The sequence below is a fragment of the Lithobates pipiens genome, unplaced genomic scaffold, assembly GCF_037356315.1.
Source record: "Lithobates pipiens isolate NorthernLeopardFrog02 unplaced genomic scaffold, aLitPip1_a1.2 Scaffold_8, whole genome shotgun sequence".
Taxonomy (NCBI): domain Eukaryota; kingdom Metazoa; phylum Chordata; class Amphibia; order Anura; family Ranidae; genus Lithobates; species Lithobates pipiens.
The window spans coordinates 591670633-591693479 of record NW_027507903.1 but is presented as its reverse complement, the minus strand read 5'-3'; the positions used below and the strand labels follow the sequence as shown (position 1 = coordinate 591693479).

Genomic DNA, 22847 nt, shown 5'->3' with positions numbered 1-22847 from the left:
ATTTATAAAAAAAAAATATTTACCAGAAACCCCTGTTGCTAGGCAGTCTTCTTAATCTGCCTCTTCCTCCTCTTCGGCGAGCTGCCCCATTGTCTTCTGGGACATGTGTGTCCCAGAAAACAATGGGGCCATTCACAAAATGCTGCGTGACTCGTGCATGCGCAGTAGGAAACGGGCAAGGCTCCACTGCCTGTTTGCCTTCGTTGGTGGCGCCGGCACCCGATCCGATGGACGGATTGGCCTGACATCGTGGGCTCGCTGGACAGGTAAGTGTCCTTATTAAAAGTCAGCAGCTACAGTGTTTGTAGCTGTTGACTTTAAAAAAAAAAAAGCAGCTGGAACACAGCTTTTTATGTCTTTCTTAGCTACCCATTAGAGACTGGAATGCTGGCAAGCTGCCAATATCACTGCTGGAAGGGGCTGCAGGGAGAGCTGAGCTACAGAAAGAAAGTGAAAGTAAAACTGAGAAGCTTGTGTGACAAATTGTGACAATGAATTACGCCAGAGTGCCTGCATATTTAGAGGTCAGCGAGGGCCTGTTTTACAAATTATTTTGCTGCTTGTTAAGAATATTAAAATATGTACAGTATCTCACACAAGCAGGGGTGGACTGACCATTTGGCCACTTGGGCACTGCCCGAGGGCCCTGGGCCACTAGGGGGCCCCATCAGGGTTGCCAGCCTCAGTAAAACCAGGGACAGTATGAAAAAATCTGTGTTTTTTTTTTACATCTGTCTCTGAAATGTCCCTTACCGACATCCTTTTGGTCTAAAAATCCTGAGATTATACCTGCCCCACCTCTCCAGTACCTTCTCAGCCAATAGAAACATGTCTGTGTATACTGTATGTACATATATGTGTATACTGTGTGATTGTATACTGTGTGCGTGTATACTGTGTGGCCCCATAATCTCCGATTGCCTGGGGGCCCCATAATCTCCTATTGCCCGGGGGCCCATGAGTTGTCAATCCGCCCCTGCACACAAGTGATTACACCCCTCACATTTTTGTAAATATATTATTATAGCAACACTGAAGAAATTACACTTTGCTACAATGTAAAGTAGTGAGTGTACAGCTTGTATAACAGTGTAAATTTGCTGTCCCCTCAATAACGCAACACACAGCCATTAATGTCTAAACCGCTGGCAACAAAAGTGAGTACACCCCTAAGTGAAAATGTCCAAATTAGGCCCAATTAACCATTTTCCCTACCTGGTGTCATGTGACTCATTAATGTTACAAAGTCCCAGGTGTGAATGGAGAGCAGGTGTGTTAGATTTTGTGTTATCGCTCTCACTCTCCCATACTGGTCACTGGAAGTTCAACATGGCACCTCATGGCAAAGAACTCTCTGATGATCTGAAAAAAAGAATTGTTGCTCTACATAAAGATGGCCTAGGGAATCATGAATGCCAACATGTACTGTGACATACTGAAGTAGAGCATGATCCCCTCCCTTTGGAGACTGGGCCACAGGGCAATATTCCAACATGATAACAACCCCAAACACACCTCCAAGATGACCACTGCCTTGCTAAAGAAGCTGAGGGTAAAGGTGATACCAAGCGTGTCTCCAGACCTAAACCGTATTGAGCATCTGTGGGGCATCCTCAAACGGAAGGTGGAGGAGCACAAGGTCTCTTAACATCCACCAGCTCTGTGATGTCATCATGGAGGAGTGGAAGAGGACTCCAGTGACAACCTGTGAAGCTCTGGTGAACTCCATTCCCAAGAGGGTTAAGGCAATGCTGGAAAATAATGATGGCTGCACAAAATATTGACACTTTGGGCCCAATTTGGACATTTTCACTTAGGGGTGTACTCACTTTTGTGAGATACTTTCATTGTACATAGCCTGGCCACAGTTCTACTTAAAGTATAACTCCACTTTTGTTGAGAAAAAACATTCCTCCCTGGGTGATCAATGTACATTGCAAGGATTATAACAAACTTTATTGCAGATTCCTACTTTTTGTTACTCTGAAGAAATCCCTGTGTGTTTGTCTGTGCCTCTGTTCTGAGTGAGTCTAATGGGAGTGGTTTCATAATTAACTGTCAGTTGTGCAGCTGCAGGGCTTTAATAAGGAAATCTGCTGGGCCTGCATCCCTTTAGACGTGCTCTTATTGGAAGTATCTCACCAAAAATGACATTTTTGTTGCAGGGGATGCCTGGAATCTGACTTGTATCTTAGGCATACTTCTGGGAAAATTGGTGAGCCAATCACACAAGTAGGAAATGATGTTTCTGGGGAGTGGTCAGTAAACGCTCTGTGTACAGAACAGCTCCAGGTAACCATATTGCAATGCATTCTGAGAAAATTTCAGTGGCTGCAGATTGAAAAGGAAAGGTCAGTTTTTAATGACATTCAATTACAATATGATTAGTGTCGCAATTATATGCGCTATATTATTTTTTCTTTATTTGCTATTCCCCCCCCCCGCAAGTGGAGTTACCCTTTAAAGTTAGAGCCACATTTTTGGCAATGGTGCTAATAGACATTAGATGATGGGGCAGATCTGTTGTGACAATCAAATAGGCCACCAACTGAACCTACCATCCAATGTGAGGGAGGAGCAACTGGACCTCTTAGCCCTGGAACACACGGTCGGACATTCCGAAAACAAAATCCGTCTGATTTTTTCCGACGGATTTTGTCCAAAACTTGTGTTGCATACACACGGTCGGACAAAGTTGTCGGAAAATCCGATCGTTCGGAACGTGATGACGTTATTTAGTTACGACGTGACTTCGTTCAGGCTAGTAGCCAATAGCTTTGGTCTAGGAATTTGATCTGAGCATGCGTGGCACTTTGTCCGATCAGAATTCTCTACAAACCAATCGGATCATGTTGTCATAAAATTTTTATATCCAGCTCTCAAACTTTGTTGGTTGGACATTCCGACGGAAAAAGTCAGATGAAGCCCATACACGGTAGGATTATCCGACAACACGGTCCGATCGGACATTTTCTGTCGGAATGTCCGACCATGTGTACAAGGGCTAAGAAAACCTTGTTTGATTGTTTTTTTCCCCTGCTAAGGGTTCTTCCCTCCCTCACCCTTCTCCATGGGCTAAGCACAAGCAGTCACACAATACCACTCATTCATGTTTCGGGATATGACTGCAAGCATAGATGGATGCCTAAGCCCTTGTACACATGGTCGGACATTCCGACAACAAAATCCGTCGGATTTTGTCCGAAACCGGTGTTGCATACACACAGTCGGACAAAGTTGTCGGAAAATCCGATCGTTCTGAACGTGATGACGTTATTTCGTTACAACGGGACTACGTTCAGGCTAGTAGCCAATAGCTTTGGCCTAGGAATTTTATCTGAGCATGCGTGGCACTTTGTCCGATCAGAATTCTCTACAAACGATCGGACAAAGTCTGATCGGATCATGTTGTCAGAAAAATTTATAGCCCACCTCTAAAACTTTGACAATCGGATATTCCGACGGAAACAGTCCGATGGAGCCCACACACGGTCGGATTATCCGACAACAGGGTCCGATCGGACATTTTCCATCGGAATGTCCGACCGTGTGTACAAGGGCTTAGGGTAATTGAGTGTGACCAATTATATATTAATGCCAGCAACTTTGGCTGTGAGACTCTGACATTTGGTTGCCCAATGCCTCTGCCTATATAGCCTTTGATTACATATGAAGGACAGATAGGATAAGATCAGTCTTTGTTTCTTTTCAGAGGAAGAAGAAAGCTAAGACGATCTTGAGCTTATGCCTATTGAGAAATCGAGGGAGGAGTCCTATGTACCACATATAATATGTACTGTCCGTTATAATATAAGTAGACCCTATAGAATTATGCTGCAGGAAGACTCTCCTCAGAAGGCTGATTACACTTCAAACATATATTTTATGAGGTATAACATGCACCTTTTCAGTCAGTGCCTTGCGTAGGTCGGTACAGTTTTTAAGTATTCACAATTTTAATGTTGTGCCTCATAAGTTAACTTCCTCTAGAAAAACCACACAGGAAACCTTAGTAGCTAAGCTCACCATCACTGCTTGTCAGCCACTCTGATCTGCAGACCTGGACTGTCTACAGGACCCTTGGGTCTCTCCAATGACAGAGGTCCACAAGAAGACAGGAGGCCTACCAAGGACACAAGGACAAGACCAGGCACGGGGACGATGGCAAGACAGCTCTGAGAGTCAGAGGTCACACTCATCAGGAAATCTTCCACCACCAACATGGGGTCCCGTATTAAGTAAGAAAATGCTGGTTTTATTTTATGGTGCAATCGTTCGTTCAAAGTCTTCTTTTTTACTTTCTCCTGCCTCTTTCTGTCTAATATATCTTCCACATCTTCATATGTTTTGAAGGTCATGAAAACTTCACTCAGTGAACACAGCTTATCTAATCTCAGCATTTGCGTATGGCATGTTGTAGACATTATTTGTCAAGCTTGTGTGTTTATTGACATGTCCTCCTCTTTTTGAGGTCAGTGCAGCCTCGCTTGCACATGCAGTGTCAGAGGGAGATTGCACAGCGTTAGAATCAAGAGACAGGAGGCTGCAGGAACCGTGAGAAATATAAATATTAAAATACTGACAGAACTGTATGACTCAACACAGTGCTGCAGTGTTTCTTAGAATCGGTTCCTCACAGGCCGTCCTTATGTATTGTCTGGGGCTGCTCTTTAAAGTGCAAGGATAGTGATATGACCGTTGACGTTACTGCCATAAGCAGGTTTCTGGGTTAAACTTAGTATGTGTCTACCACAGGGTGGTCCTGGGGATACATTATATAGAAAACATGCCATGTCCCGATATTCAAATTTGATAAAAGGCTCAACAAATATTGTTGACAATGATGGACTTTTTTTTTTCTTAATGCTATGTTTTTCTATTTTTAGAAAAAATGTATAAGCTCCTGATGAAACGTTATGGTGAACGCGAAACATGTAGAGCATTTTAGTATCTCTGAGCTGATTTATTTGTGATATACTGTCTGTATAAACCTATTCTTGTACTGATGGTTATTTGTTCCTTGATGCTCCCACATTGGATGCTTATGGGAATATATGTAGAATATGATGTACTTATAATATGTTAGACAGTGAAAGATCATGCTCTGAGGCATTGAGATTTTGTATGTTTTAGAAATAAAAATTGTTTTAAATACCCCCCCCCCCCCCCCCCCCTTTGTTATATCTATATTTAATGCCTAAAAAGTCCATCATTGTCAACAATATTTGTTGAGCCTTTTATTAGGTTTCTGGGTTGTCATCTTGTTCCTGGAAAATCTTGAAGTAGTATATTGATGGTACTAGAGCAGTGATGGTGAACCTTGGCAACCCAGATGTTTTGTTTTGAGTGCATGAGCATCATGGGAAATGTAGTTCCAAACATCTGGGGTGCCAAGGTTTCCCATCGCTGTACTAGGGTCTTAGCCCATGTACACACGGTCGGAGATTCCGACAACCAAATCCGTCGGAGTAATTTCAACGGATTAATTCCCGAAGAGGTCCGGAAGTGATGTTGCATACACACGGTCGGACTAAGTTGTCGGAAAATCCGATTGTACATAACGTGATGATGTTATTTAGTTACGACGGGACTACGTTTACGCTAGTAGCCAATAGCTTTGGTCTAGGAATTTGATCTGAGCATGCGTGGCACTTTGTCCGTCGGAGTAGGCTACACATGATCGGAGTATGTCCGATCGGAGCATTTTGTCTGAAAATTTTACCGGCAAGTTGGAAAACTTGGTCCGTCGGATATTCCGACGGAAACAGTCCGATGCAGACCACACAAAGTCAGAATATCCGACAAAACGCTCCAATAGGACACATTCCGTCGGAATCTCCGACCGTGTGTACAAGGGCTTAGACAGATATAGTATACTTTAGTGCTAATGATATATTTAGCAATTATCTTCTGGTGGTGTCCCAGTGGGGCATCTAGATGATGAGGGAGCTGCTCCTGTGAACTGAGGACCTGGAACAGTGGCCTCAGAATACAGGAGTAACATTCAAGTCTGAAGATCAAAACTCCACACCAAAGTATTAGGCCGCGTACACACGGGCGGATTGTCTGCCCAACTAAGTTCGTCAGACAATCCCTCAGACAGTCCGTCCAACATTTGAATGAACGGACTTGACCACACACGATGAACAGACAGTCCGCTGAAAGCTTGCGCGATGACGTGTACAGCACGTACGACGGGACTAGAAAAACGACGTCCAATACACTGCAATGCAACCTTCGGCCGTGTAAATCCTTTCTGAGCATGCGCCATACTTAGTCCGTCCAACTTGCCTACACACGAGCGGACTGTCCGCTGAAACCAAGTTTGGACGGACAAAACCAAGTTTGGACGGACAAAATTACGGAAATTCCGAAAGACTTAGTCCGTCAGACTGTCCGCTGGAAAAGTCCGCTGAAGCCCACAAACGAGCGGATTGTCCGCTAAAACACGGTTCAGCGGACTAAGTTGGGCAGACAATCTGCCCGTGTGTACGCGGCCTTAAGCCCCGTACACACGAGCAGACTTTTCAACATCCAAAGTTCGACGGACTGATTCCGTCAGACTATTCGATCGTGTGTGGGCTGCAACGGACTTTTGATTCACCAAAGTCTGACGGACTTTAGAATATGGAACATGCTTCAAATTTTTCTGACGGAACTCCGCCGGACCCAGTCCCTTCGAAAAATTCGCTCGTGTGTATGCTATTCCGACGGACTAAAACGGACGCTAGGGCAGCTATTGGCTACTGGCTATGAACTTCCTTATTCGAATCCAGTCGTACGTCATCACGTTCGAATCCGTGGGAGTTTAGTGTGATTGTGTGTGGCCAAGTCCGCTCAGCCGAAAAGTCCGTCAGAACTCTGTCGGAACTCCGGCAGAACTCTGGCAGAACTCCTTCGGAAGTCTGTCGGACATAAGTCCTCTCGTGTGTACGGGGCTTTAGAGTCCAAAAATAAGATTTATTCTAAACTTATAATAAGTGCTACAGCCGATGTGTTTCTGGGAACACACTTCGCCCCGCTCATCTGGGTGTATTGCGTGCTCTTGGCAATGTTCACGCAGCTGGTGGCAGGGGCACTATGTCATTAGACCAGTTGAGTCCAGCGAGGACCAGGGTGGTGAAGGAGGGTTTTGCAGAGTTAGCTTACCTTTTTCCATTTTTAACAATACATTCTCGTTATGTATAATGCACAATAAAATATTATATAAGTTATCTATATCATTATAATACAATTAATACTGTGAGAGACAGCTCCTGGAATTTTGATTCAATGAAGAATTAAAGTGGTTGTAAACCCTCCCCCACAACTTTGTCCCATGTAAATCAGCATAAAAAACCCTAATGAACACTGCTTGTATACATCTCCTTACTTGCTTAGTATTGTTGTAATCCTTTTTGTTCTTTAGAATGATGTCACTGAGCATGCCCAGATATCCCCTGATTTACAGCACACTCTGTGTATTTGTCTATCTATTATCAGGACTTCCTATGGCACACCACTGAAATCCCAGGAGACTGAGCGCTTCCTCCTACACCCCCCCATGTGACCATGTGACATCACATGCAGTGTAAACCTGGCCATTGGACAGCATTACTGCAGTCTTATCAGCTGAAGCTGATAAGACTCACACAGGCAAACACTAGATAATCAGCACAAGTAAATACTATGAAATAAAACAAGTCAGTTATGAACAGGGAAGCAGGGTTGCCATAGAAACGTTGGATTGAGAAGGAGGCTTGGTTAACAGTACAGAAAGTGCTCAATTTAAGGGCAGAAATACACTCCACTGTGGCCCCTGAAAACAAGTTTTTTTTAAAGTTTCTTTAAACAGTAAGTAATATGCGATTTGGGCTGGATTACAGTGGCTATAGTTTGATAATTACTTATTATAATGGACTAAATGAAAAGAAGCATCAGAGTGGGAGCGTTTACTTCCTCTTTAAAGTGGTTGTAAACCCTTACATTTACTCAGTGAAGTGACTGACCTCAGGTGATGCGCAGAGATGAAACAAATTCTCCTACATACACTATTTTGTCAAAAGTATTGGGACACCTGCCTTTACACACACATGAAATTTAATGGCATCCCAGTCTTAGTTTGTAGGGTTTAATATTGAGTTGGTCCACCCTTTGCAGCTATAACAGCTTCAACTCTTCTGGGAAAGCTGTCCGTAAGGTTTAGGAGTGTGTCTATGGGAATGTTTGACCATCCTTCCAGGAACACATTTGTGAGGTCAGGCGTTAGATGAGAAGGCCTGGCTCACAGTCTCCACTTCAATTCATCCCAAAGGTCTTGAGGTCAGGACTCTGTGCAGGCCAGTCAAGTTCCTCCAGCCTAAACGTGCTCATCCATGTCTTTATGCACTGGTTCAAATCATTTGGTGGAGGGGGGGATTATGGTGTGGGTTTGTATTTCAGGGGTTGGGCTTGGCCCCTTAGTTCCAGTGAAGGGAACTCTTAAGGCGTCAGCATACCAAGACATTGGGGGTTATTTACTAAAGGAAAATCCGCTTTGCACTACAAGTGCAAACTACAAGTGCAAAGTGCACTTGAAATTGCACTGAAAGGGGGACATGAAAGGAAAATAAAAAACAGCATTTTAGCTTGCACATGATTGGATAATAAAATCATCAGAGCTTCCCCTCATTTCTGATCTACCCCTCAGATTTACAGTGACTGCACTTCCAGGTGCACTTTGCAATTGTAGTTTGCACTTGTAGTGCAAAGTGGATTTGTCTTTCGTAAATATCTCTTATGCTAAAATATCTCTTAGCAGTCTTCTCTTCTCTACATCCGTTCAAAGTGCTGAATTTTTAAAGTTGGGGTACACCCTCTCTACACAGCACACAAGAACAGAGATCAGGCTGTCAATCTGCTGGAGGTCCTGGAGAAAGTTAATAGAGGACATGATAGGCACTCATCAATAGCTTCTATGAATGGAAGAGGAGCAGATGAATGAAATATCTGCCTCCTCCATTTATAGATAATATTTCATTCACCATTGTACAGCTTCTATGAATGGAGGATCTGGGCAGAAATGGCAGGCATAGTCGGCACTCTTAAAGTGGTTGTTAGCTAGGGTTGCCACCTTTTCTTCAAGCCAAACCCGAACATTTTCACGGTGCATGCCAATTTTTTTGTAGTACACGCTATAGGATTGTAAAATACCTTGGGTTACCCAAAAAGAGTAGTAATGAAGTGTGCTACAGTGAACAGTTGCTATAGCCAAATTGCATTAAAAGTGGGGGGACTTAAAGGGGCATGATTAAATAAAACAAAAGCATTTAGTGTACCCATAAAATATGATTCGATTAATAAAGAAATGTCAGTGAAAATAGCCTACCTTAAAAGTGGACACTGTCAGCCAGTAGAGCAGTGGACGGTGTCAGTAGGGCAGTGAACGGTGTCAATAGAGCAGTAAATGGTGTCAATAGAACAGTGGGCAGTGTCAGTAGAGCAGTAAATGGTGTCAGTAGGGCAGTGGACAGTGTCAGTAGGGCAGTGGACAGTGTCAGTAGAACAGTGGACGGTGTCAGTAGAGCAGTGGACGGTGTCAGTAGAGCAGTGGACGGTGTCAATAGAGCAGTAAATGGTGTCAGTAGAGCAGCAGCGGATAGTGTCAGTAGAGCAGCAGACAGTGTCAGTAGGGCAGGCAGTAGACAGTGTCAGTAGGGCAGTAAATGGTGTCCGTAGAGCAGTGGACGGTGTCAGTAGAGCAGCGGACGGTGTCAGTAGAGCAGCGGACGGTGTCAGTAGAGCAGCGGATGGTGTCAATAGAGCAGTAAATGGTGTTAGTAGAGCAGTGGACAGTGTCAGTAGAGCAGCGGACAGTGTCAGCAGAGCAGCGGACAGTGTCAGTAGGGCAGACAGTAGACAGTGTCAGTAGGGCAGTAAATGGTGTCAGTAGAGCAGTGGACGGTGTCAGTAGAGCAGTGGACGGTGTCAGTAGAGCAGTGGACGGTGTCAATAGAGCAGTGGACAGTGTCAATAGAGCAGTAAATGGTGTCAGTAGAGCAGTGGACATTGTCAGTAGGGCAGTGGACAGTGTCAGTAGGGCAGGCAGTAGACAATGTCAGTAAGGCAGTAAATGGTGTCAGTAGAGCAGTGGACGGTGTCAGTAGGGCAGTAAATGGTGTCAGTAGAGCAGTGGATGGTGTCAGTAGAGCAGTGGAGCAGTAAATGGTGTCAGTGGAGCAGTAAATGGTGTCAGTAGAGAAGTAAATGGTGTCAGTAGAGCAGTAAATGGTGTTGGTAGAGCAGTGGACGGTGTCAGTAGAGCAGTAAACGGTGTCAGTAGGGCAGTAAATGGTGTCAGTAGGGTAGTAAATGGTGTCAGTAGACCAGAGGATGGTGTCAGTAGAGCAGTAAATGGTGTCAGTAGGACAGTGGACGATGTAAGTAGGGCAGAGGACGATGTCACCCGGTGAGAACTGTATATATGGATGCTGTCTGGGGAGTGGAGAACAGTATATATGGGGGGACTGTATACATGGATAGTGTATGGAGGGGGGAGGGATGTGTGTAAATGGTGTCAGTAGAGCAGTGGACGGTGTCAGTAGGGCAGTAAACAGTGTCAGTAGGGCAGTAAACAGTGTCAGTAGGGCAGAGGACGGTGTCAGTAGGGCAGAGGACGGTGTCAGTAGGGCAGAGGACGGTGTCAGTAGAGCAGAGGACGGTGTCAGTAGGGCAGAGGACGGTGTCAGTAGGGCAGAGGACGGTGTCAGTAGGGCAGAGGACGGTGTCAGTAGGGCAGAGGACGGTGTCAGTAGGGCAGAGGACGGTGTCAATAGAGCAGAGGACGGTGTCAATAGGGCAGAGGACGGTGTCAGTAGGGCAGGACTCCCGCTTTAAGCAAAATTGTGAGTGATCCCTCGCCCTTGGCTGAGAAGAAACCCCACCCATGAATGGTATCGGGATGCTTTACTGTTGGCTTTACACAGGATTGACGGTAGAGCTCATCTTTTCTTCTCCGGACAAGGTTTTTTCTGAAAGCCCCAAACGTTCGGAAAGGGGATTCATCAGAGAAAATGACTTTATGCCAGTCCAGGTCCTCAGAAGTCCAATCCCTGTACCTTTTGCAGAATATCAGTCTGTCCCTGATGTTTTTCCTGGAGAGAAGTGGCTTCTTTGCTGTCCTTCTTGAAACCAGGCCATCCTCCAAAAGTCTTCTCCTCACCATGCGTGCCGATGTCCTCACGCCTGCCTGCTGCCATTCCAGATCAAGAGTAGAACTAGAGGAGGATACGCTTCCCTGTGCACCAAAAGGCCACTTAACTAAAACGTAACCTTTACTGTAAATCATAAAAAGTATGTAAATTACGATAACAGGTATACCTATAGGATGAGGTCAATGCCATTATATATAAAAGTCAACGTTCTATCTCTATGTGGTAATTCATCTACCAGGTTTAAATGGTGAAAACTTCTCTTGAATATATTGTAATATTTGGGGTTATTTTAGCTTAAGGGCCGGTTCACACAGCGGGCGATGCGAGGCGACGCGACTCGCCTCGCCTCGCTCCCGCAAGTCGCCCCCGTTCTGTACAATGGAACCGTTCTGAGAGGAGCGACTCGAGTCGCTCCGACTCAGAAAAAAGGTTCCTGTACTACTTTTGGGCGACCTCGGGGCGACTTGCATTGACTTCTATACAGAAGTCATCTGCAAGTCGCCGCTGAGGTCGCCGCAGGTCGCGGCGAGGCAAGTCGGAGACGCCTCGCCTCGCCTGCAGTGTGAACCGGCCCTAAGGGTAGAGCTAACCAGTGAGCTGAGTCCACGCCAGATATGCCGTTTTAAGGGCTTGTAGGCCCACTTTTATTAAAGAAAGAAAAGTCCGATAACAGAAGAGTTGCCCACACAGGGGTTTCAGCTTTCCACAGCAACAATGTAAGTAGAATCAAAAATACCAAGCCACCTGGCTCTCTTTAGCAGTACTGCTGCTCAGACTTATGCTGCAGCCCTCTCGGCTCTATAACAGAGTTCCTGTACACCCAGTACCTCAGCACTCTATACTAGCTTCCTTTTTCAGCCCACAAGCTTGGGCCCTCTTTCTGCTCTGACAGACCGACCTGTGCAGACATGCACACTTCTCCCTTGCTGGCCTGGACTCCTCGGGAGGGGGGAGCCCAGAACCATGGTCTTGGCTCTGTTATAAGCCCAGGACCCACCTGTGCAATCATCCAGCCAGACTTCTGGCTGTTCCCAAAACCCGGTCCCAGGATTGGAGATTCCGTCCCACCCATAACACTATGGAATCTCCGGGCTCCAGGTCCCAAACTGGATTCTTGAAAACAATGAGGAAACTGAAAAGCCAGTTTCCTCACAAACAAAGAACTTTCCTGGAGCCCCTCAACCTGCCTGGTTGAGAACCCTGCATTCTTCTGCTGGTGGGGTACCATACTACCACAATATATTTATAGACAATATGAGGGTTATATTTCCTCCTATATTCAATATAAAGGCTCCAGGCTGTATTAGCCCTTGTACACATGGTTGGAGAATCCGTCGGAATGTGTCCTATCGGACCGTGTTGTCAAATAATCCGACTGTGTCTGGTATGCATCGGACTGTTTCCGTCGGAATATCCGTCAGACCAAATTTTACAACATGTTGGAAATATTTTCCGACCAACTGGTTCGATCGTACATACTCCGATCATGTGTAGAGAATTCCGATCAGACAAAGTGCCACACATGCTCAGATCAAATTCCTACATCAAAGCTATTGGCTACTAGCCTGAACGTAGTCCCATCGTAACGAAATTACGTCATCACGTTCTGAGAGATCGGATTTTTCGACAACTTTGTCCGACCGTGTGTATGCAACAGTTTCGGACAAGATCCGACAGACAGAATCCGACGGATTTGGTTGTCGAAATGTCCGACCGTGTGTGCAAGGGCTTAGAGGATATATAAATTAAAGGTCTACTCGCCAACACCACCTGGTATCAAGAGATGGGGGTATATCTGCCTCTCCACCCATCTATTGTCCACATAAAATGAACAGAAAAAGAGAAATTATGCTAGTAAATACTGTCTTACTGAAAATATGGGCTATCTATTGTCTGCCCTATGAAATTATCTATCTCTCAGATATGCTATACGGGTACACTCATCCAAGTGGACTCAAATAACCACTGATGGACGAGCGCCGTATATCACCATAGCCACAAAAAAGCTTCTTTTTAAATCAAGACTACATTGACACAACCCCACAAAAAAGAAAACTGAAGGGGAGGGGGGAAAGAATGTGTCAGGACAAAAATGAAATCATGTGAACCTAAATAAAAATAAAGTCAGAAGGTGCTCCCAAAATCAAATCACCCAAACCTAACATGTTTCACTTTTCAAATAGAGCTTCGTTGGAGGTAAAATAAAAATTGAAAGTGAAGAAAATTAGCAACCAAGAGTAGCTGACTGTCACATGGTGAAAAGAAAAAAAAAAACATTCCCGAGAAAGCTCTGCACTGCTGGTGCCCCGATCCTGCAGCAGAATTAACTGTAGGAGACGGTTCTGGTTAATGCTGGACTTTCTTTTGTTCCCATGAAGCCCTCTTCACAACAATTGAACCTTCTCCTTGAAGTTCTTAATGATCCAATAAATGGTTGATTTAGGTGCAATCTTGGTCAAAGCAATGATGGCTGCATGTGTTTCCTTGCAGGTAACCATGGTTGCCAGAGGAAGAACAATGATTTCAAGCACCACCCTGTTTTTAAAGTCTGTTATTCTAACTCAATCAGCATTATAGAGTGATTTCCAGCCTTGTCCTCATTCACACTGACACCTGTGTTAACAAGAGATTCACTGACATGATGTCAGCTGGTCCTTTTGTGGCAGTGCAGAAATGTAGTGAAAGTGTTTTTTGGGGGGATTATGTTCATTTTCATGGAAAAGAGATGAATTGCAGTTCAATTGATCACTTTCCATAACCTTCTGGAGTATATGCAAATTGCCATCATAAAAACTAAGAAAGCACTTTGTAAAAATGAATATTTGTGCAATTGTCAAATCTTTTGGCCAGGGCTGTAATGTCCCTTGTGCTGGTTTTAGTATTTTTATTTGTGACTAAACTTAGGCTTTAATGCCAGGATCAACTCTAATGCCCCATACACACGATCGGAAATTCCACCAGGAAAAGATTGATGAGAGCTTTTGGTCCAAAAATGCGACCGTGTGTATGCTCCATGGGACTTTTGCTGGCGGAATTCCAGCCAGCAAAAGATTGAGAGCAGGTTCTCAATTTTTTGGTCGGATAAATTTCCGACCAGGAAATCCAATCGTCTGTACCAATTCCGACGCGCAAAATTCCTACACATGCTCGGAAACAATTCGACGCATGCTCGGAAGCATTGAACTTCATTTTCCGGGCTCGTCGTGGTGTTGAACGTCACTCACCGCGTTCTTGACGGTCGAAAGTTCAGAAAACTTTTGTGTGACCGTGTGTATGCAAGCCAAGCTTGAGCGGAATTCCGTCGGAGAAACCATCCAAGATTTTTCAGACAGAAATTCCGCTCCTGTGTGGCATAACTGTTGCTGCTCCTTGTGTAGCCTATACAATACCATTTATGCCATTTATGTAGCTGATACAGCTGATGCCATATAGAGCCACATTTATGTAGCTGATGCCATATAGAGCCATTAATCTTATCTGTGTAGCAATCAATGGCTACATTTATCTATAATCGCTAACTATTTTTGTAATGCCACAGAGATATTAAAAATCGCCTACATGGGTGATAAATATCTCTTTTGCAGAGAAATATGACCACTTGCTGATAATCATCTATTAAAAGTGTGTTGATGTCGGTGCTGTGCAGATGAGGCCATCCTTGTTGAACTGCAAATGCAGCAAGAGCAGACCCCACACTCCCACACTACTATTTTTGAATTGTTAATTTCAAGTTTAAAGAGTAACTCCACTTTTGTTGAGGAAAACATTCCCCTCTGGGTGATCAATGTACATTAAAGGAATTTTAACAAACTTCATTGCAGTTTCCTACCTGTTTTTAGACTGAAGAAAAAGCTGGTTGTTGTGTGAAGAATGAAACTGAATGGGAGTGACTTTTTCATTATTAATCAGCTGAAGCACTTGCACCGTTCTAATGAGAGTGGCAGGGTCTGCATCCCTTTAGAAGTGATGGACCCTTTAGGAGTATCTCACCACAATTAAAGCGGGAATCCACCGGGAGTCCGCCGTTTTTTTTTTAAAAGCCAGCAGCTACAAATACTGCAGCTGCTGACTTTTAAAATAATGACACTTACCCGCCCAGCGCGCCCGCGATGTCGGCACCCGAAGCCGATCTCTCGATCGTCTCTCGGGTGCTGCCACCGCCATCTTGGCTATGGGAATCAGGAAGTGGAGCCTTGCGGCTTCATTTCCCGGTTCCCTACTGCGCATGCGCGAGTCGCGCTGCACAATAAGGATGGTCCCCGCTGTCTCTGGGATCCGTGTGTTTCCCAGCAGGCAGCGGGGGACCTTCGGAAAGGGGCGTAGATTCTGCGGAAAGGGGCGTACCTTCTGCAGAATCTACGCGGGAAGTGGGTGCAGATACCTGTACTGTACAGGTACCTGCAACCCCCTTCCCCCTGAAAGGTGCCAATTGTGGTGCCGGAGGGGGGAGGGTTCCAATGAGCGGAAGGTCCACTTTAGGGTGGACCTCCGCTTTTAAATTCTTATTGCAGGGGAGGCCTAAAATATGACTTGTATGTTAGACTTCTGGAAAAGTCAGTGAGCCAATAAAACATGCAGGAAATTACATTTCTGGAGGTGATTCATACACCAGCCATGTACAGAGGGCCTCCATGTTGCAATATTGCATTGAATTGTACAGAAAATTACAGCTCTTCAGACTGAAAAGGAAGTTAATTTTTTTAACATCCAATTACAATATGGCTTGCATAGGATTTGCAATTGCTTTTGTGTATACTATATATTTTTTCTAAATTTTTTCCCACAAAAGTGGAGTTTCCCTTTTAAGGCTTAACTCCAATTAAAAATAATTTTAGTGTATTTTGTACTGAAAATGTACTCTTCGTAAGCAGTCAAATATCTTGCAACATCAAATCATCATTTTATTCTACAGGCTGCTTTCAGAAAATATAAATAATTGTTTGGTGGTTTTAAGTAATATTCTGGAAAAAAATGTAGATCTTAACCACTTCACTTTGACCAATTTGCAGCCAAAGGACCAGGCCTCTTTTTGCGATTCGGCACTGCGTTGCTTTAACTCACAATTGTGCGATCATGCGACGTGGCTCCCAAACAAAATTGGCGTCCTTTTTTTCCCACAAATAGAGATTTCTTTTGGTGGTATTTAATCACCTCTGCGTTTTTTATTTTTTGCGCTATAAACAAAAATAGAGCGACAATTTTGAAAAAAATTCAATATTTTTGCTATAATAAATATCCCCAAAAAATATCTAAAAAAACATTTTTTTTCCTCAGTTTAGGCCAATACATATTCTTCTACATATTTTTGTTAAAAAAAAATGTATTTATTGGTTTGCGCAAAAGTTATAGCGTTTACAAAATAGGGGATAGTTTTATAGCATTTTTATAAATTTTTTTTTTTTACTAGTAATTGCAGCGATCAGCGATTTTTATTGTGACTGCGACTTAATGGTGACATATCGGACATTTTTGACACATTTTTGGGACCATTGTCATTTATACAGCAATCAGTGCTATTTAAATGCACTGTTTCCTGTGTAAATGACACTGGCAGTGATGGAGTTAACCACTAGAGGGTGAGGAGGGGTTATGTGTGACGTTGTGTGTTTTTTTATTGTAGGGGGCGTGGCTTGGCATGTGACATCACTGATCGTCTTTCCCTATAACAGGGTACAGACGATCAGTGACAGCCACAGTAGGAAGCACGTGGAGAGGTTTGTTTACACTTACCTCTCCTCGTTCTTCAGCTCAGTGACCCAATTGCGGGACACCAGCGGCGACCGTGTCCCGCAGCCGCGGTCACGGAGCTCGCCGCCGGGCACTTAACCACTTCCCGACCAGCGCACGACGATGTACGTCACCAGAATGGCACGGGCAGGCATATTGGCGTACATGTACGTCCAATCTTCAATGCCGCCCTGCCATCGGGAGAGCGCCGCCGGCGGCACGCTCCCTCGCTGGTCGGGACCCCCGTGAGTCCGGTCGCGGGACCCGCAGACTCGATCGCCGCAGGCATAACCGCGATTGTCTCACGGGACGGCTGAATGGAGGAAATGCCGTGTAAACAGCATTTCTCCATTCTGCCTAGCAACTAGTGACGCTGATCTCTGCTCCATGTGATTGGAGCAGAGATCAGTGTTCACTAAATGAAAGCCCAACCCCCCCACAGTTAGTAACACACCCCTAGGAACACTTAACCCCTACACTGCCACCCACTGGTTAACCCTTTCACTGCCAGTGTCATTTACACAGGAATCACTGCATTTATATAGCAGTGATTACTGTATAAATGACAATGGTCCCAAAAATGTCCGATGTGTCCGCCATAATGTCGCAGTCACAATAAAAATCTCTGATCGCCGCCATTACTAGTAAAAAAAAAATAATAAAAAATTATTAATAAAAATGCTATAAAACTATCCCTATTTTGTAAACGCTATAACTTTTGCGCAAACCAATCAATAATCGCTTATTGCGATTTTTTTTTTACCAAAAATATGTAGAAGAATACGTATTGGCCTAAACTGAGGGAAAAAAATGTTTTTTTATATATTTTTGGGGGATATTTATTATAACAAAAAGTAAAAAATAATGCGTTTTTTTTCAAAATTGTCGCTCTATTTTTGTTTATAGCGCAAAAAATAAAAACCGCAGGGGTGATCAAATACCACCAAAAGAAAGCTCTATTTGTGGGAAAAAAAGGACGTAAATTTTGTTTGGGAGCCACGTCGCACGACCGCGCAATTGTCAGTTAAAGCGACGCAGTGCCGAATCGCAAAAAGTGGTCTGGTCTTTGACCAGCAAAATGGTCCGGTCTGAAAATAGTTAAAGAGCAACGTACCTGTATGTGCTTGTGCCCAGCTGTGCCATTCTGCCAACATAAATGTGCAGGAGGTGGTCCTTAAGCATTTAAAGCAGACCTTCAGTCATTTTTTCAACTTTCCATCTATTAAATCTTCTGCCTTTGTTGTTTTAGCTTTGGACAATAAAAGATTTTTTTCCCCTTATACAGCCCACTTCATCTTTCTTATCTGGTCATTAGCCTAGGCTTATGACATCATACACAGTTCTCTCTCACACTCTCAGGAGTTTGCAAGGAAGGGAGGGGGGATGAGTCATAAGAGGGTCAATCAGAGCTGCAGAGCTGGAGGTGTGCCTCTGTGTGTCTGTGTAAATCCAGGAAGTGAACATACAGCAGCTTCAGCTGCCCACAGTTAAACCCAAGTTTATTTACCACTTCACCTCTGGAAGATTTACCCCCCTTTTCTGACCAGTCCATTTTTGCGATACGGCACTACATTACTTTAACTGACAATTACTGTACACAAATAAAATGTATGTCCTTTTTTTCCTCACAGATACAGCATTCTTTTGGTGGTATTTGATCACCTCTGCGGGGTTTTTTTTTGTGCTATAAACATAAAATGACTGCCAATTTTGAAAAAAATATATATATATATATTTGTAGCGCTGGCTCCTGAAGAGCACACCCTATATGTTTTGCAATTTAATGTTACTCTCAAAACCGCAGTTTGGTTTGGGTCAAATTATTCTAAATTTTTGACCTCAGCATCAGTCTAACTGGATGGCAGGGTGTTCTGCCTGGCCATGGGGGGCGCTGTCACTTTTGGCAGGCATGAAACACAGTCTAGTTGGGTGCATTAAGGTTACTCTTTTTCAGAACCAGCCCAGTGGTATTGTCGCTCTTGCTGTGCTTTCTGGCAGGGGGTACTTAAGGTGCGGATGTCACGTGTTTCGGGGTTCCGGTCCAGAAGTATGTTCTGACTGCATGGTCCTGGTCCTGCTGACCAGCCCTCCATGGCCTGGGGTGCAGATCCACTAGACTTTACGTCTCGGGGCTGGCTAGCCCAAGACGAGGAAACTAAAAGGAGGATTCGGAGGTGGTCCGGTGCCCTCTCGGTCAGTGGAGAGGCCCAGCAACTGTGAAGTTATCCAGGAGAGGACTCTTCGGGAGAAGGCCATGCAAGGGTTGGCTTCTCAACAAGAGCCTGGACAAGCTGAAGGACCTAAATGAATCCAATCTCGTGCGGTATCGCCGGACTGGCTGCAAGGTACTGTTACCACACGAGCGTTCTACAAGCTTTCAAGTTTCCCTCACGTGGTCTATAGCAAAGTCTGTGGCAGAGACTTATTTCTGACTCAAGTACCCTGTTGGCTGCTAGGCCTGGTGAGAGAAGGACTATCCAATTAGGGTGAGGATCCAGTTGTGAATGGCTATTCTCTGGATTTATTCAAAGTGAGAGACTGTTTCCTACTGAATTTAACCTTAAGAGTACCTGGATTTTTCACCTAAACCCTCCGATCCTATGTTGAGAGACTGTGTTGTTAACTACTTTTCGCAAATAAAAATCCCTTTAAGTGGATCTGTCGTCAGTCTCTACAGTTTTTGGGCCATCTACCTCGGGAAACCCCTAGACGCATACGAGGTGAAGAAGGTAACGGTAAGCCCAATAAAATCAGCCGCTCCTTTGGGAGTCAGTGCTACATATTTTTTACTTTCTGCTATCTGTTATCAAACACATCCAATAAAAAAATGTATAAAAATGTATAAAATGTATTAAAATGTATAAAATCAAATTTCTTCATAAATTTAGGCCAATATGTATTCTGCAAAAAAAAAAAAAAAAAACAGTAAGCGTATATTGATTGGTTTGCGCAAAAGTTATAGCGTCTACAAACTATGGGATATATTTATGGAATTTTATAAATAAAAATTCCACTATATAACCCATAGTTTGTAGACGCTATAACTATTGCGCAAACCAATCAATATACGCTTATTGGGATTTTATTACCAAAAATATGTAGCAGAATACATATTTGCCTAAATTTCTCAAGAAATTTGATTTTTTTATTTTTTTATTTATTGGATATGTTTTATAGCAGAAAGTAAAGAAATATTGTTTTTTTATAGCGCAAAAAAGAAAAACCGCAGAGGTGATCAAATACCACCAAAAGAAATTTATTTTATTATATTTATTTATTTTATTATATTTATTTATGGGAAAAAAAGGACTTCAATTTTACTTGGGTGCAGCGTCGCACAACCGCGCAATTTTCAGTTAAAGTAAAGCAGTGGCTTTAACAAAAAAATTGCCTGGTCTTGAAGAAGGGTAAATCTTCCGGAGGCCATGTGGTTAATTTAAACAAATTTTATATACTATATTTTATACACTATAGGTTTATATTTTATATAAGACCAATGATAGCTTTTATCAAAAATGATACTGTTACTGTATATCATGACATGTCAGGAATGTATTCATGCACACTGGTAATATTAATAAAAGGTTAATGTTTTGGCTAATATGACTATGCTATAATCCTTTTCATTGTCGTACCAAATGAAGGAAATGTTTATTGCCCACTTTGTATCTTCATTGCAGGGAGAACCCAGAACGGATCTTTGAAGGATATTTCGAGGTTCTGTGCCCCATAAATTCAGATAAAGGTAATTTGCTTTATTTTTTGCTTTATTTACCTTCCTCTACAACCACTGATGATTAATCCAGCTGTGCTGTTTATGTATATTATGATTCTTATGCTCAGTTCACACCTAACACTTAGGCCGCGTACACACGCGCGGACTGTTCGCCCAACTTTGTCCGTCCAACAGTTTCGGCAAACAGTCCGCTCAAACTTAGCATGGACGGACATGGCCACACACGACGGACGAACAGTTTGCTGAAACCGTGCGCGATGACGTGAACGGCACGTACGACGGGACGAAAAATACGACGTCCTATACACTGCAATGCAACCTTCCGACGTGGAAATCCTTTCTGAGCATGCGCGAGACTTAGTTGGCCGAACAAGCCTACACACGAGCGAACAGTCCGCTGAAACCTTGTTTCAGCGGACAGTTTTTCGGAATTTCCGTAAGACCTTGTTCGTCCAACTGTCCGCTGAAACTGTCCGCTGAAGCCCCACACACGAGCGGACTGTCCGCCCAAACACTGTTCAGCGGACAAGGTTGGGCGAACAGTCCGCGCGTGTGTACGCGGCCTTATAGAAGAGCTCAAAATGAAGATTTCCATTGCATCCTATGGTTCCTGTTCACACCTAAATGTCGTGTGGCTTAAAGCTCATAGCTCAAAGCTCAAAATAGTACGTGAACTTCTCTAGGACAGTCTAGTACATTTTAGGTCCCTAAAGACTTTCATGGGAGCCTCTGAAAAATACACTTAACCTAATGTTTTTACATCATTTCTTGCCTCTTCTTCTCCTAGTAACTAGGTCTTCATTGGTCAAAACTTTGGACCTTAGATTGTAAGCTCCTTGAGGGTAGGGACCGATTTGAATGTACAATGTATATGTAAAGTGCTGCATAAATTGACGGCGCTATATAAGGACTAGGGATGAGCTCGGTGTTCGACACGAACATCGGCCGTTCGTCTGTTTGGCGAATTCAGAACTTTGTGGACCGTTCGCACCGTTCGCCATTGCTGGCTCATGATTGGCCAAGCATGCACTGTGACCCCGCATGCTTGGCCAATCACAGCGCCGGCAGTGAGGAGAGCCATAATTGCCTGTGGACAATTATAGCTCAGGGGGTTTAGTACACGCCCCACACTATATAAGGCCGCTAGCGCTGCGGCCTTGTGTAGTGTGTGCCGGCATGCATGGAAAGAGCAAGATAGGCAGGGACAGTCTTCTTTTCTCAGGCATCTGCAGGAGTTAAAGTGGGTGTTGTGTGCCTCCAGCACAGTATACATCTGTATCTACCCTTTTTTGCTGGTGTTCGCTAATACAGGCATCTGCAGGAGTTAGTGGGTGTTGTGTGCCTAAAGCACAGCACAGTATACACCTGTATCTACCCTTTTTTGCTGGTGTTCTCTAATACAGGCATCTGCAGGAGTTAGTGGGTGTCGTGTGCCTCCAGCACAGTATACACCTGTTTCTACCCTTTTTTGCTGGTGTTCTCTAATACAGGCATCTGCAGAAGTTAGTGGGTGTTGTGTGCCTACAGCACAGCACAGTATACACCTGTATCTACCCTTTTTTGCTGGTGTTCTCTAATACAGGCATCTGCAGGACTTAGTGGGTGTTGTGTGCCTCTAGCAAAGTATACACCTGTATCTACCCTTTTTTGCTGGTGTTCTCTAATACAGGCATCTGCAGAAGTTAGTGGGTGTTGTGTGCCTACAGCACAGCACAGTATACACCTGTATCTACCCTTTTTTGCTGGCGTTCTCTAATACAGGTATCTGCAGGAGTTAGTGGGTGTTGTGTGCCTCCAGCACAGTATACATCTGTATCTACCTTTTTTTGCTGGTGTTCTCTAATACAGGCATCTGCAGGACTTAGTGGGTGTTGTGTGCCTCTAGCACAGTATACACCTGTATCTACCCTTTTTTGCTGGTGTTCTCTAATACAGGCATCTGCAGGAGTTAGTGGGTGTTGTGTGCCTCCAGCACAGCACAGTATACACCTGTATCTAGCCTTTATTGCTGGTGTTCTCTAATACAGGCATCTGCAGGAGTTAAAGTGGGTGTTTTGTGCCTCCAGAACAGTATACACCTGAAGATTATTGCTGGTGTTGTCTGTTGCATATCTTGCATATTAGCCTTTAAAATGATCACTTTTGATTTAGAACGATCACGTCCCATAGACTTTAATAGGGTTCTAAAGTTCGTACAAATTTTTGGTCCATTC

The 22847-nt window shown here is 44.0% G+C and overlaps 1 protein-coding gene across 2 annotated transcripts in view; it reads left to right on the top strand.

The window, feature by feature from the left end:
- The first annotated feature begins 3838 nt into the window (after positions 1-3838).
- Positions 3839-22847, top strand: part of DENND1C (DENN domain containing 1C) — a 152259-nt gene continuing 133250 nt past the window's right edge. Inside the window, exons 1-2 of one of the 2 annotated variants that reach the window (XM_077470472.1) lie at positions 3839-4238; positions 20579-20643. In XM_077470472.1, the coding sequence (XP_077326598.1) occupies positions 4222-4238; positions 20579-20643 (82 nt within the window). In that variant the 5' untranslated portion in view covers positions 3839-4221. The remainder of the gene's footprint in view (positions 4239-20578; positions 20644-22847) is intronic. The other variant, XM_077470473.1, reaches the window with a different exon arrangement.